Source organism: Anabrus simplex, chromosome 4 (genome assembly GCF_040414725.1).
Source record: "Anabrus simplex isolate iqAnaSimp1 chromosome 4, ASM4041472v1, whole genome shotgun sequence".
In the NCBI taxonomy this organism is placed as follows: domain Eukaryota; kingdom Metazoa; phylum Arthropoda; class Insecta; order Orthoptera; family Tettigoniidae; genus Anabrus; species Anabrus simplex.
Window position 1 is genome coordinate 216,283,307 of NC_090268.1, and position 13,253 is coordinate 216,296,559.

A 13,253-nucleotide genomic window follows, 5' to 3' on the forward strand; every position below is an offset into this window, starting at 1 on the left:
TCCATAATTGATTATATAGTAACGGAAGAAATTAGAAGATGCTTGACAGGTATGAAAGTGATACCAAGCATTAATCTTGACTGTGACCACAGACTATTGGTGGGGACATTGATGAAATTCAGAAGGGGTAAATATGGGGGAAAAAGACAGGCAAAATCAAACGCTTGAAACTAATAATAATGTTATTTGATTTACGTCTCACTAGCTACTTTTACGGTTTTCAGAGACACCGAGGTGCCGTAATTTAGTCCAGCTTTTTTTTTTTTTTTTTTTGCTAGGGGCTTTACGTCGCACCGACACAGGACTTATGGCGACGATGGGATAGGAAAGGCCTAGGAGTTGGAAGGAAGCGGCCGTGGCCTTATTTAAGGTACAGCCCCAGCATTTGCCTGGTGTGAAAATGGGAAACCACGGAAAACCATCTTCAGGACTGCCGATAGTGGGATTCGAACCAACTATCTCCCGGATGCAAGCTCACAGCCGCGCGCCTCTACGCGCACGGCCAACTCGCCCGGTATTTAGTCCAGCAGGAGTTCCTTTATCTGCCAGTAAATCTACCGACATGAGGCTAACGTATTTGAGCACCTTCAAATACCACCGGACTGAGTCAGGCTCGAACCTGCCAATCTGGGGTCAGAAGGCCAGTGCCTCAACCGTCTGAGCCACTCAGCCAGGCAAATGCTGTAAACTAAAAGATAGAGAAATCCAAGAGAGATATATAGGGAAAAGATTAAAACTTAACTTCCTAAGATGAGAGGAAGGATGCTGAGGAAGAATGGGAAAGGTTCAAACAGGCTTTAGTCAAAGCAGCAGAAGAATCCAGTGGAAGGACATCATCAAAAGTCAGACACAAACTACATGGTGGAATGAGAGAATTGCAGATGCAGTCAAGAAGAAGAATAATGCATGGAGAGAATGGTTCAGAAACAGAACGGAACATAATAGAGACAAGTGGGAACGACTAAGCATAGCAGCAAGGAAAATGATAGCATTGGCTAAAAAGATGTCCTGGGGAAAATTTACAAAAGAGAAAAAAGAGAATTATAAGAAAATATTATACTGCATATAAGGTAACAGAAGGAAGCAAAAAGAAAATACATCAAGTCATCAACAAAGATGGAAAACCTGTGTGGGAAGAAAAAAAAGTTTTGAAAGTATGAAAAGAATACTTCCAAAATCTATACGAAGGACAAAATGAAACAAATGAACCCAAGGAAATAGATGAAGATAAAATAAATATCACCATTACAGTGGAAGGGACGAATAAACGATCAGATGAAATAGGATCGGAAAGACATCGCAGTTGCATTCATAGACATACAAAAGGCTTATGACAAGGTCAGAAGAGAAGAGATATGACAAGGGCGGAATAGAATAGACAAGAGAAATGCAATTCAGAATTAGAAACATGTAGGCCTATAACAAATGTCTGAACTGTGTTATAATAGATGGCAAACAATCAGAATGGTTTAGAACAGACAGAGGAGTTTGACAAGGAAGTGTGCTTTCACCAGTGCTCTTTAATATAGCAGACACAAAGAAACTCCATGGTGGAATGAGAGAGTTATGAGGAAAGTTCGCCAAGGGTGAACAGCAAATGATATGAAACAAAAATTGGATGAACAGCTAAATACCATTCAGAAGGGGTAAATATGGGAGGGAAAAAAAAGGCAAAAATCAAATGCTGGGAACTAAAAGATAGAGAAATCCAAGAGAGAGGGAGATATATAGGGAAAAGATTAAAACTCATGAAGCAGGCATGGAAATAAGTTTAATGAAAAGTGAGGCAATGAAAATCAATACAGAAAACAAAAAAAGGAAGGATGTTAGGTGTAATGAAAAAATTCTTGTAGATGCTTTTAACACGTTGACTGCCAGGACATATAGCAAGAAATGTCCCGGTGGCCAAAGCATTTTTTCTACTATGCATGTAGTAAATAAGCGTTAAAGCAAAATTCGAAGTGATATTTCACTTAAGTGTTCAATATACGTACGAAATACAATAAAATTTCTCAGCACCCCGAGGTACCGCCGTGGCCCCACAGAAAATTTCACTGCATGGTTTTGCCTAGACGGCCAGAGCGGTACAGTCTAGCGGTACCAGAAGCTTGCATCGCTTGATAATACACATTGTAGATAACAGAGCGAGCCACGATTTGTTTACTAGTGCTTACGACTACAATCGCAAGGCACTCATTCTTTTACAGTAGGGGGTGTGTGAAATACTTGCGAGATGTTTCTACGTTATTTTACCAGTGAACGGAGAGGTTAGTTATAAAAATGACGCTAGCCCTTCAGTATGAGATCTCTGGTAAGTAGTGTCCATGTCAAACTGGTCTATTACATTTTGCAACACAAAACACTCTTCACCAAATTAAATTTGAAGGATATTTATTTCCTATTTACTCCTTGCCAAATGCTCAACGGTAATGTAAAATTTTGCTATGTTGTCGATGAATGTTGTCAATTTAGAAAATGCAAATACGCTCATTTTTACGTTATACTTATTGCGATAACCGTAGAAATCTGCTCAGGTATGGGTGCAACAATTTGGAAGAAATCAGTTTAACGTATTGATTAGGTAATAATAAGTTTGGGGTGAACATGGGAAATCACAGAAATCCATAACCAGGTTTCCCGACAGTAGTATTCAAGCCCACGATCTCCAAAATCTTGAGCTTGCGAGTTAGCTAACCCGGCACACCTAAGCGCATAGCTAAACTGATTGGACAAATACTCACATATTGCCAATGAAAGGAGGTTGGATAAATAAAAAATAAAGACTATATTTTGGAAACCAAGCACGCCAGGTTTTGCTCCGAGGCCATAGCGGTACGCTAGCATAGCGAATTCAACAGCTCAGCGGTCCGCCGGCCCGGCAGGGAAAGTCAAACAGCAACGCCTGTCAGCGGTACTTTGTACCGCCGTGGCCTCGTGAGACACTCACTCAGCGGTACAATGTACCGCTCTGGCAGCCAACGTGTTAAATATCTAGGAAGTAAGCTAAGTGGGAAAGGAAACATCAAGGAAGAAATTTCGGAGAGGATAGGAAATTGTCTGTGTCAGACATAATTAGAAATTGGAAAATACCTACCAAAGCAAAAATCAAGATATATATAAATCATATTTGCCAACATTGACCTATGGATCAGAATGTTGGACTTGGACAAAAAAAGATCTGAGTAGATTACAAGCGACAGATGCGCTTTCTGCAAGGGATCTTGGATAAAACAAGGAGGTACAAGATAAGAAATGAAACCATATGAAACACGCTACAGATCAACGCTCAACGCTCTAAAAGAAACTATGGAAATAGGCTGAAATGGTTCGGCCACGTCAAAAGAATGGGCCAAGAAAGATTACCAAGAAGAGCTCTGGAATGGACAGAATCTGGAAGAAGACCAATTGGAAGACCACAAACAAGATGGAGGGATCAGGTGGAGGATGATGTAAATTGGAGAGTAATACAGTGGCAGACAGTGATGAACGACAGAATGTGGGGAAAATGAGATTGTAAGAGGCTCTGAACGACATATCAGGAAGAAGATAAAATTATACTACTACCGTTTGCTTTACACCACACCAGCAGATAAGTTCTATGGTGACGATGTGATGGGAAAGAGGAATGGGAAGGAAGTGGGTGTGGCCTTAATTAAGGTACAGCCCCAGCATTTGCCTGGTGTGAAAATGGGGAAACCATGGAAAACCATATTCAGGGTTGCTGATACTACTTCCCTTATGCAAAAAGAACAAATGAAATGCTAACATGTTCAAATAATCAATGCAAAATATGACAAGCATGCTCTTGCAGTGATGACTTGCCTTTTAATCAATACACACCCTTTGTGTCTGGAACAAAGAAGCCATCTGACAAACCCTCATTATCACTAAGGTGGGCTGCGTTTTGGGATCAGAGGCTGCCGACTGGGGAAACGTTCACCATCCCAACTTTATTGCAGCTTCTCTTTTCAGGACTACAATAAATACTGTCCTCCTTCCTTAGGGTCTTCTCTGTAGCCTACCAGTAAACAAAGAAATATAAATTACCTACGAAAATGAATGGGCCAAGCCAACAACATGAGAACGACGACTTTAAAATATGCTAATTTTGGTTGGAATAATGTTTGAAGAGGATATACTACTGTTAAGCTTATTGGCAGTACTACATCTGAATAAACTTTTAGAATCTTTTGAAATATGTGCTACTAAAATGAGATTTGAAAATACAACAAAACAAACCACACTGAAAATTTTTAGTGTTAATACAATGTTAATCTACAGTACAGTACCTCTAAATAGCCTAAATCAGTCAATGCATATTTGTATATTGCTTTTCATATTTTGTAGATCTTTCTGTAGTGTGCCTTTCCTGGTGAGACCTGGTGTTTACAGTGTGCTATGTTTTCTTGTTATAGGCTAGATCAAATTTGTTCTGTCTCTGTCTCTTTCTTGGCTTTGACGATGTGATAGTGACAGGTATGAGTGATGCTAGTAATGCCATTCATTATGCAGCCAGTTATGAATGGTGTGAAAATGTCGCCCACATGGTATGCGTGCGCACGCGTGCGTGTATTTCAGTGGGCTTGGTGGACTGATATGTAATAACTTCTGGCTTTGTGAGGAAAGCAACAGGGAACCTCCTCACTCCTCATTTCCCTAGTACGCTTTATAAATCAGTGAACTCTAGGCCATCTACGACACAGCTGATGGCGGAGCTATTGAACATCAAATCAGCCTTCGGGCTCAATACTCAACATGCAAACTACTCTAATCATGTGATGTAATTCCAAAATGGTGTAACCATAATTCAGCGGTCAGCTGTACCAATGGCCAATTATTCTGAAGAATAACGGGTGGTCTCATTAGGCAGGTTTTATTGTATTATCACCACTGGTTTGTTTATAGCATATTAAAGTTAATATTCAATCAGTCAATTAATACTATTTGTTACGTATTATTAATGCATACATGTTTTGCCCTGTTTTAAGAGCTTCTTCAGTATAAATTCTTTGGATCAACATTATAATACAGTAATTCGATGTTAACATAATCAACTGAACTAAGTCAATTTTCTTTTACTAAGAAGAGCAATGGCTAAAAACAATCAGTCCATTTTTTGTCAACAATGTGTTTGTACAGCCACTGTATTGCTTAATACAGACAGAATGCAAGTATGATTAGGTCTGGCTAAAAAAAAATCATAGTCCACTGATAAATGACGGGGGAAATATAGGAGGTAAAAGTGATCAAGGTCCATGCACTGACGAGCCAAACCGATCAGGGTCTGAATACCTTCCTTCCATTCTTCAAATACTGAAGTATGGCTGAAAAAAAAAAGGGACAGAAAAGGAAGTTCACTTACGTCGAAGTTACACACTCCAAATATTACAATGTCTGATGTTTATTACTGGCATCAACTTTATTTCATATCATTCAATATTCACATATTTTGTCTGATTCCACATCAGTGTTTTACACTGAGCCTTGTAATGCAAAATCTTGCACTGAAACATCAGGTGACTTAAGAGATGTACCGGTACTTCGAAACAGCCAAATCAAACCTTCACCATGCAATGCAGTAAACCATGCTCCTGAAGTCAACTTTCATCTGGGCAAAGCTTTTGTGGAAGATCTACAAACCAAAATGCCCTAACCTATGCCTACAATGCCTATCAGAATTATGAAAATTGACAACTGAACAGTCAATGATTATCTTACACAAGTGTAATTACTTTGGAAGACACATTACAGATGTTGGGGCACCTAAAATGCTCAAAGATTAAAAAAAAAAAAAACAGAACCTAAAGAAAACAAAAAAGTTTGTACCAGTATTACCTCTGAGGTTCATGCTTTTTACCGATCATTAGTATGCACAGAATGAAGAGGAAAGTGACATTGAGTCTGCAGATGATCCTCTGACAGACGACAGTGCTTAACTGGCAAGAAAAATCTACGACGTGTATTTTTCTGGATAAAGATTGCTTTTTTCCCCTTCATTTCTCTATATATAACTTAGTTTTTATCACTTTATCTGCAATAAAATGACTGTTTTGCATTGGGTTTAATTAATCTTTTCACATGCTTTTAAGGTTAGATTTTCAACTTAAAAACCTTAAAATTTAAATTCTGAAGAATTAGTAAAATGTAACTGACTGTTTTTAGAGTATGTCATCCTTCATTTCTTTTATGTCGTACCGACACAGACAGGTCTTATGGCGACAAAGGTACAGAATGGGGCTAGAACAGTGGAGATTAAAACTTTACCCCATGCCGTGCAACATTAGTAGCATGAGTCGCCCCTTGTATTGCAAACATCTAGGTGCAGAATGACTGTCGTTTGTTTCTTTCTCACGGACAATGTAATCAGACACTGCACAAGGCCGCCAACCATTCTACTTAGAAACTATGAGTGCAAAGATAGGTTATAGCTACTAAATTAACCTTTTTTGCTTGCCGTGCAGACAGTACGCACGGCGGCCATACAAAAGAGCCTCTCTAAGGGAGTGTGGCACCAAAGGGGCCACTATCCTCATGACAGAGATTGGCCTGGATGTGCAAAAATAGGGTTACAGATACTAAATGACCCTTTTTTATTTTATTTTTTTTTCCTTGCCGTGGAGACAGTATGCTCCTTTACAGGTTCTATTTATTTGTGCTTTTATTCTCCGGAGTTTTGTAACAGAATGCAATTCTCACCACTGCTGGGAATGACTTCACATCCCGTTTTACGTTAGCCAACAGTAATGCTAGTAGCTACTTAAGCAATGGAGAATGTTGTGTGTGGTTCTTTATCAAGTTATGAAAGTAAACATACTTTTGGGTGCGTACTGGTGGGTTCCTAAACATCGCAATGAACAAATCTCTCCTCTAAAAAAAATTCCACATAAGATTTGCATCATTACTACCTCCTTATAATGTTATAAAGCTTGCGTGGTGCAGGGTAAAGTTTTGATGATGATTGTTGTTTAAAGGAGCCTAACAGCTAGGTCATTGGCCCATAATGGTAAGAGGTAAACGAAACTAAAATTAAAACTTCAAAATTTATCCAATGACTAGATTCTAAAATGAATGATGATGAAAAAATTATAGTGAAACAAAAACAATCAGTGCACCCAATTCACAAAGCCTGAATTACTGAGATGATGCATTATTATCTAAAGAGTTCCAAAATCCAGGTTGCCGGCCCCTCATAATGGTACTAATCACTGGGAGGTATACTAGACTTAACTAAAGTTGGCGTCTGACAGGTAAGGTTGGAGGGAGGAGCATTGCACATCCCATTTCACGATGTTGCCACATTCCAGCATTCCTTTCTACAAGCTCTTACCCCTCGCTTCCGGCTCACTTGTTCCCTCCTTCATTCTGACCACTGTGGTCTGTTGTAGACTACCTGGCCAGGCGGTGTCGTCCCATTTGCGATCACTCTTATACAAACAGATTCTTATCAGTGACAGTGACAGGTTTGGCAACTCCCAGCAAGATGAGCTGCCCTGAAGTTTTATCTCCATAGCAACCGCAGTCGCCCCACCCTCGTTTCCATGGCAACCACACAGCCACTCCCTTTATCCCGCCCCGGCAGGCAGTAAACGGACCTCCCTCTAAGAAATGTCAGACGCCAACTTTTATGCTTTTTTTTTTTTTGCTAGGGGCTTTACGTCGCACCGACACAGATAGGTCTTATGGCGACGATCAACTCTTATTATTAGCAGTATAGAACCAGGGTGTTCCTCCTATAGTGGTACTAATCACAGGTAACAGACTCATGGTGTATCCTGCATGGAGATACTAATCACAGGTAATGTAGACCTATTGTATGTCGCAAACAATGGCATCACAGGTAACACAAACCCATGGCGTTTCACACACAAGGGTACTACTCACAAGCAAATGAGCCCCATGGTGCTTCGCACATAATGGTACTTACTATGGGAGCCAGGTGAAGTTTTATCCGGTGAAGAGAGTGACCGTGACCTTAAGGTGCAGTACCAGCATTTGTCAGGTGTGAAAATGGGAAACTACAGAAAACAATCTTCCAGGCTGCTAAAAAGGTTCGAGTCCACCATCTCCCAAATGCAAGCTATATCAATGTATATCTTCTTTTAACATTAAATAATTCATAATATTGGCCTTGATCCATAGAATCTAATGAAAACATGTTTGTATATGTAATAAACATACTGACTAGCTATTACTGATAATTTTTATTAAAGATTAGTATTAGTCAATACACTGAATACATCTTTCTATTACAGCATAACATATTAGGCTTTTTTTAGATGTTGCTCAAGTGCTGCAGCTGTAAAGGCATTTAATGAACAGCAGTCAATGCAAAACTTACTAAATTAAAGAGAGGTTACGGCAATTCTCTTCAAATGCCTCGCTATGATGTTGACATGTCACACTTTTTGGTCACTATCGCTATTTTGGCTTGTATGATGAGAGCTTGCAGGTATGTAACCCCCTGCAACAATATACATCACTGCTTCAAATACAATGACAGGTCTCTGATGACTGCCTTAGACCTCAAAACAATCTATGTAGGATGCTCATTTGTTGTGCATTTTAATAATTCAGAATTTTTGAATAGGGGTTACAGTTAGCACCTTCAACTACCATTTATCAAGTAGAATTTGGTTATGTGAACGAATTGGATTTTTTTTCATTGTTCTTTGCATGTATATATTCATATTTTTGTCTTAAAAATTAGTGTTATTTGTAGTTCTTAGTATTTTAAGTTAATCAATGTCATTGTATGGAATAATAATAATAATAATAATACGTGTGTGGTTAAGTGTAAGAAAGGGCCAAGAGCCCTAACTTTGCCACAGAAAATAAAGGCTTTATCTATCTATCTAATATTTGTCCCAAATGGAAGATAACTGCTTTTACTCAGTAAATGAAGAAATACCAGCGTTACTAGAGAAATATGTATACGTACTTACGGGCTGTAGACAAGACTCCCTTATGTTGCACTACACAGCTCGTGCCGTCTTTTGTTTCTTTCTTGAGGTCCAGGGCTAGCACCGACGAATGGGAGTGCTATGTCTGAATTCTCATTATCTTTGTCCATATGCAGTTCAAACAGCAAAATAAATATATTACTTTTTTGTTAAAAGGAAAACAGCATGATCCCTGGACCAATAAATATATCACTTAATGAATGAGTCAGGGCACAATACGAATGAGCAACATGAAAATGACACCTAATTAATTCAAACAACTTCAGTGAGCAAAGACATCACATGAAATGTGTTAGACAAACGAAACACATACAGAAGAGCTGCGACGTAGCAGAAAAAATAGCTGTAAGGTAGTAAAGTATATAGGCCTATCCATATTATTCTCTACCGGTAGAATATTTTGTAGTATCTCTTAATTTACTGCAGATTTTACACTTTAATTGAGTAAAAGCTATTAGGCCTAATATCTTCCATTTGGGACAAATATTACAGTGACATTTTGTGAATCCAATTCGTTCACGTAACCGCAGAACTCTTTGCTATATGAGACAGTAAGATGGTTTAAACCTAAGAATTTCATTTTTGTCCGTATTGAACTGAGAAAGGATGATAGGAAAACTTAAAACGGTCCACCTTTTCAATACAAAACTATAACATTTTTGTATTGAAAAGGTGGACCGTTTTAAGTTTTCCTATCATCCTACAGTAAGATGGTTTAAAAAACAATTATAGTGCTCATATATCCAGTGATTCTCAATCTTCCATCACCACCATAAGAGAAATATAATCTAGTCTCACTGGCCTCAAACATTAGGAATTGAATATTAACCAGCAACTTCCATATCTATTTTAGCTGGGAGGGTAAAAGGTCAAGCTGGAACTGCTGAAAATGAGAGGGCGGACAGGTTAGCAAGATTCTCAGCTTGATGGAAAACAGATTTCAGCTTCTCCACATGTCCCGTATCTCATGTGAAGAAGATATTTAGAAGTGAAATGAAAGAATTGGAACTCTGAGTGGACAAATAGCATGAAGGGATATGTCACGTGGGAGTTGTTATTTCCAACTGTTCCTGTACGTTTAATCTCAAAATTCTTCGAACCCACTTTTTTTTGCTAGTTGTTTTACGGCGACGATGGGACAGGAAAGGGCTAGGAGTGGGAAGGAAACGGCCGTGGCCTTAATTAAGGTACAGCCCCAGAATTTGCCTGGTGTGAAAATGGGAAACCACGGAAAACCATTTTCAGGCCTGCCGACAGTGTGATTCGAACCTACTATCTCCCGAATACTGGATACTGGCCGCTCTTAAGCGACTGCAGCTATCGAGCTCGGTGAACCCACTTTTATACTTGCACAGTTTATGACTGGACCTGATAAATTTAACGTTTTCAACAGTTTAAAATACCATCACCAGAAGAACATACAGCAGCTCATTTAACTTTTTATTGTCCAGTACATGTCCTCAAAAGAAACAATTTGTTAGGACACCTCAGTTACTGCGGTGTAAATTTTTCCCTGCCAGTTTCTGACATATTTGTGAAAAGGTGTTTTTGCACTTCAGCTTTTATCCATTTCTAATAACCTTTAATATTGTATTGTTATAAACTATAACCGTTAACACACTTTTAGGTAAAATAGCGCTGCCTTCCTAGGAGAATAAATAATAGGCCTATTGATGATGACGATAATAATAATAATAACAATAATAATAATAATCTATAAGTTAATCATTCCAATTTACTTGAACATCACACGTTTCATAGAATGCAGTTTATGACATCAGCTTTTCTTTTACTGGGTTGCTCCTAGGTTTAAGCGTACCACACCCACGAAAAAAAAAAAATGAAAAAACCAACAGTGAAAGATGTAAAGATAGAAAAAAAGTTATATTTATATGCACCACTGTTCAAGAAATAATTATGCCTTCAGGTGCAAGGCAACAAAAATCCTTGGGTTTCTACATAAGAATTCAAGGAGTTTCAATCCACGGGCAATAAGGTCGGCTTATCTTTGCTTGATTTGGCCCTTACTGATGTATGGTCTACCTGCTTGGCATCCCACAACAGCGCAGAACACGAACAGGCTGCAGAGAGTACAGCGCCACACCGAAAAGCTAATTAACTAATCACTCCCTCTCCCATCCAATATGGTTAACTTTCACTGAGACAATAGCCAAACAAACCAACTTGATCTTTCTCTGGAAATCCCTCTCTGCGTCTATAGGAACGAATCCCTTCCAGCGCCTATCGCTTGTTTATCACTCAGCAAAGAGAGGCGAAGGAGTTACCCTTTGTCCGCCTTTCGCCCTTACCTCTGCCTCAGAAGGATTTTACATGGAGTTCCACAAAGCTATGGAACTCGCTGCCAGGGGTTGTCAAGAACTTGCCTCTTCCGAAATTTCAGATGTAGGTCTAGGCTATGTAAAGAAAAGCGCAATTTAATGGAACGGTTGCATGTGTCTGAGAGTGTACGGGTGAATGAGTGAATGACAGATTGGTATAGAGAATGGAAGTATGTGAGAAAATGAATGAGCGAATGGCAGACTGACAGAGTGAAAGGAAGTATGTGAGCACAGGAATCATAAACTAAGTATACAAACATTATATTACACAGTATTATTCATTTTGCTAACTATACAAATATATTGTAAATAAGATCTAATCTTAAGATAGGTCTAAGGAACATTTTATATGTACAAGGGAGCTCGCCCTTTTTCTCTAGACCTTCCTTATTTCAATACAGAAATAGTTGTAAATAAATACTAATACTAATTGGCGCTAGAATTACCGTGCTATCGTAATGATACCGCAAAAGAGGTGCAGTGAGCCACAAAACTGGATCAGTAGGAAAAAATATACCCATCCAATGGAGGAAAAAAAAAAGGCCGTATTTACAACATTTCTTAAGGGAACCCGCCTGAAGTTCCTCGAAACGTGTCGAGTTTCATTTACTAAGAAAAAACAAAAATAAGGAACTGAACGCAGATGTCAACCCTATTGACAAAAATATATATCTTCGTATGCAAAGGAATCGCGCCCAAAGAAACAGTTCACAGCAGTTAACATGGGTTAAGCTATTTTCTACTTTCCTACTGTCAGAGTACTCCAGTTCTACTGGAAAAGGAGAAAACATCACGGGACAAATACGATCCGTTTCCATTTCGCATGCCGAAAATTACAGGCAGAGTACACATGTTATCAGAAATTCATAATAGTATTAAGTGTATTATGAACATGATACCAAAATACGCAACATGACTTGTTACTCTTGTGGTGCATGAGATGATGGTCGAGATGTCGCCATCTTTGTTGATTACAAAACTAAACTTGTCTAAAACTCACCGGCGCTTCGTTGCTGCTTGGTGTTGACACTGATTTTGGTCCTCTTCTCTGTTGGTGAGCATTTCAAAAGCATGTTTCGGTGTTACAATCACTATAAAGTTCATTAAAAATAACACACGAGGTACTTTAAAGACACTATTGGTTGAAAGGTCACGAACTAACATAAGAACCACCATTGGAGATCGGCCATTACCCTTCTGAAACCAGCTGACTAACATAGGTCTGTGTGATTGGTCCAGCAGATTGTGACGTACGAATTGACAGTTCTCTATGCCAGGAACCAAGCCCCACAACACAACATGCCTCGCTTAAGTGTCATATTTCTATAGTATTTATTGCTCAAACGTTTATGGTCATGTTTTCTTTAGCATGGCGTATTGCTTTGTTATGCCATGTCGTGCAATCCTGAAACGTAGTTTTCGAACTACACCATTCCGGGTGATGCAGTCAGTTTTCTAGTTGACGTATGCACCTAGAGAGATTAACTTGTCATAAACTTAGTTGCATTATACCCTATTTATTTGCGCATGGGTTATATTTCTGTCAAAAGATTACTTCAGCGAAATAGAGAGCCTTATTTTTTCAAAGGCTTTCAAAAGTGCTGGTGTGTATTCAAGTAAATTCAATACCGGTAGTAAACCCTTGCAGAACTGGCCGGCTAGCCAAATAACAGAATAGGGATTTAAAATGTATTATAGCGAGCGCTCGGAGAAAGTAAAGTAAAAACTATTCGAACAGAGTGAAATACCGTGATTCTGCATCAGCGGTCGCCGAGGAAGCTTGGTAAAGAGCAAGGAGAGACGTAAGAAAGATGGAGAGAATACAGGCCTAAAGTAGCATGCCTTCTCGACTAGAGGGCTTTGCTAACACAGGAAAAACTGGAAATTTCTTTCGCCTGCCTTTTCAACCACTATTTCAACACTCATGGTGATTCCCACTTTAACAATTCTGACA

The 13,253-nt window shown here is 38.9% G+C and overlaps 1 protein-coding gene across 1 annotated transcript in view; it reads right to left on the reverse strand.

Annotated features, from left to right (window-relative positions):
• The window catches only part of NFAT (NFAT nuclear factor), a 533,805-nt gene extending 521,324 nt beyond the window's left edge, over positions 1 to 12,481 (reverse strand). Inside the window, exon 1 of the mRNA XM_067145354.2 lies at positions 12,300 to 12,481. Coding sequence (XP_067001455.2) covers positions 12,300 to 12,372 — 73 coding nt within the window. The 5' untranslated portion in view covers positions 12,373 to 12,481. The remainder of the gene's footprint in view (positions 1 to 12,299) is intronic.
• Between the last annotated feature and the right edge of the window lie 772 nt (positions 12,482 to 13,253).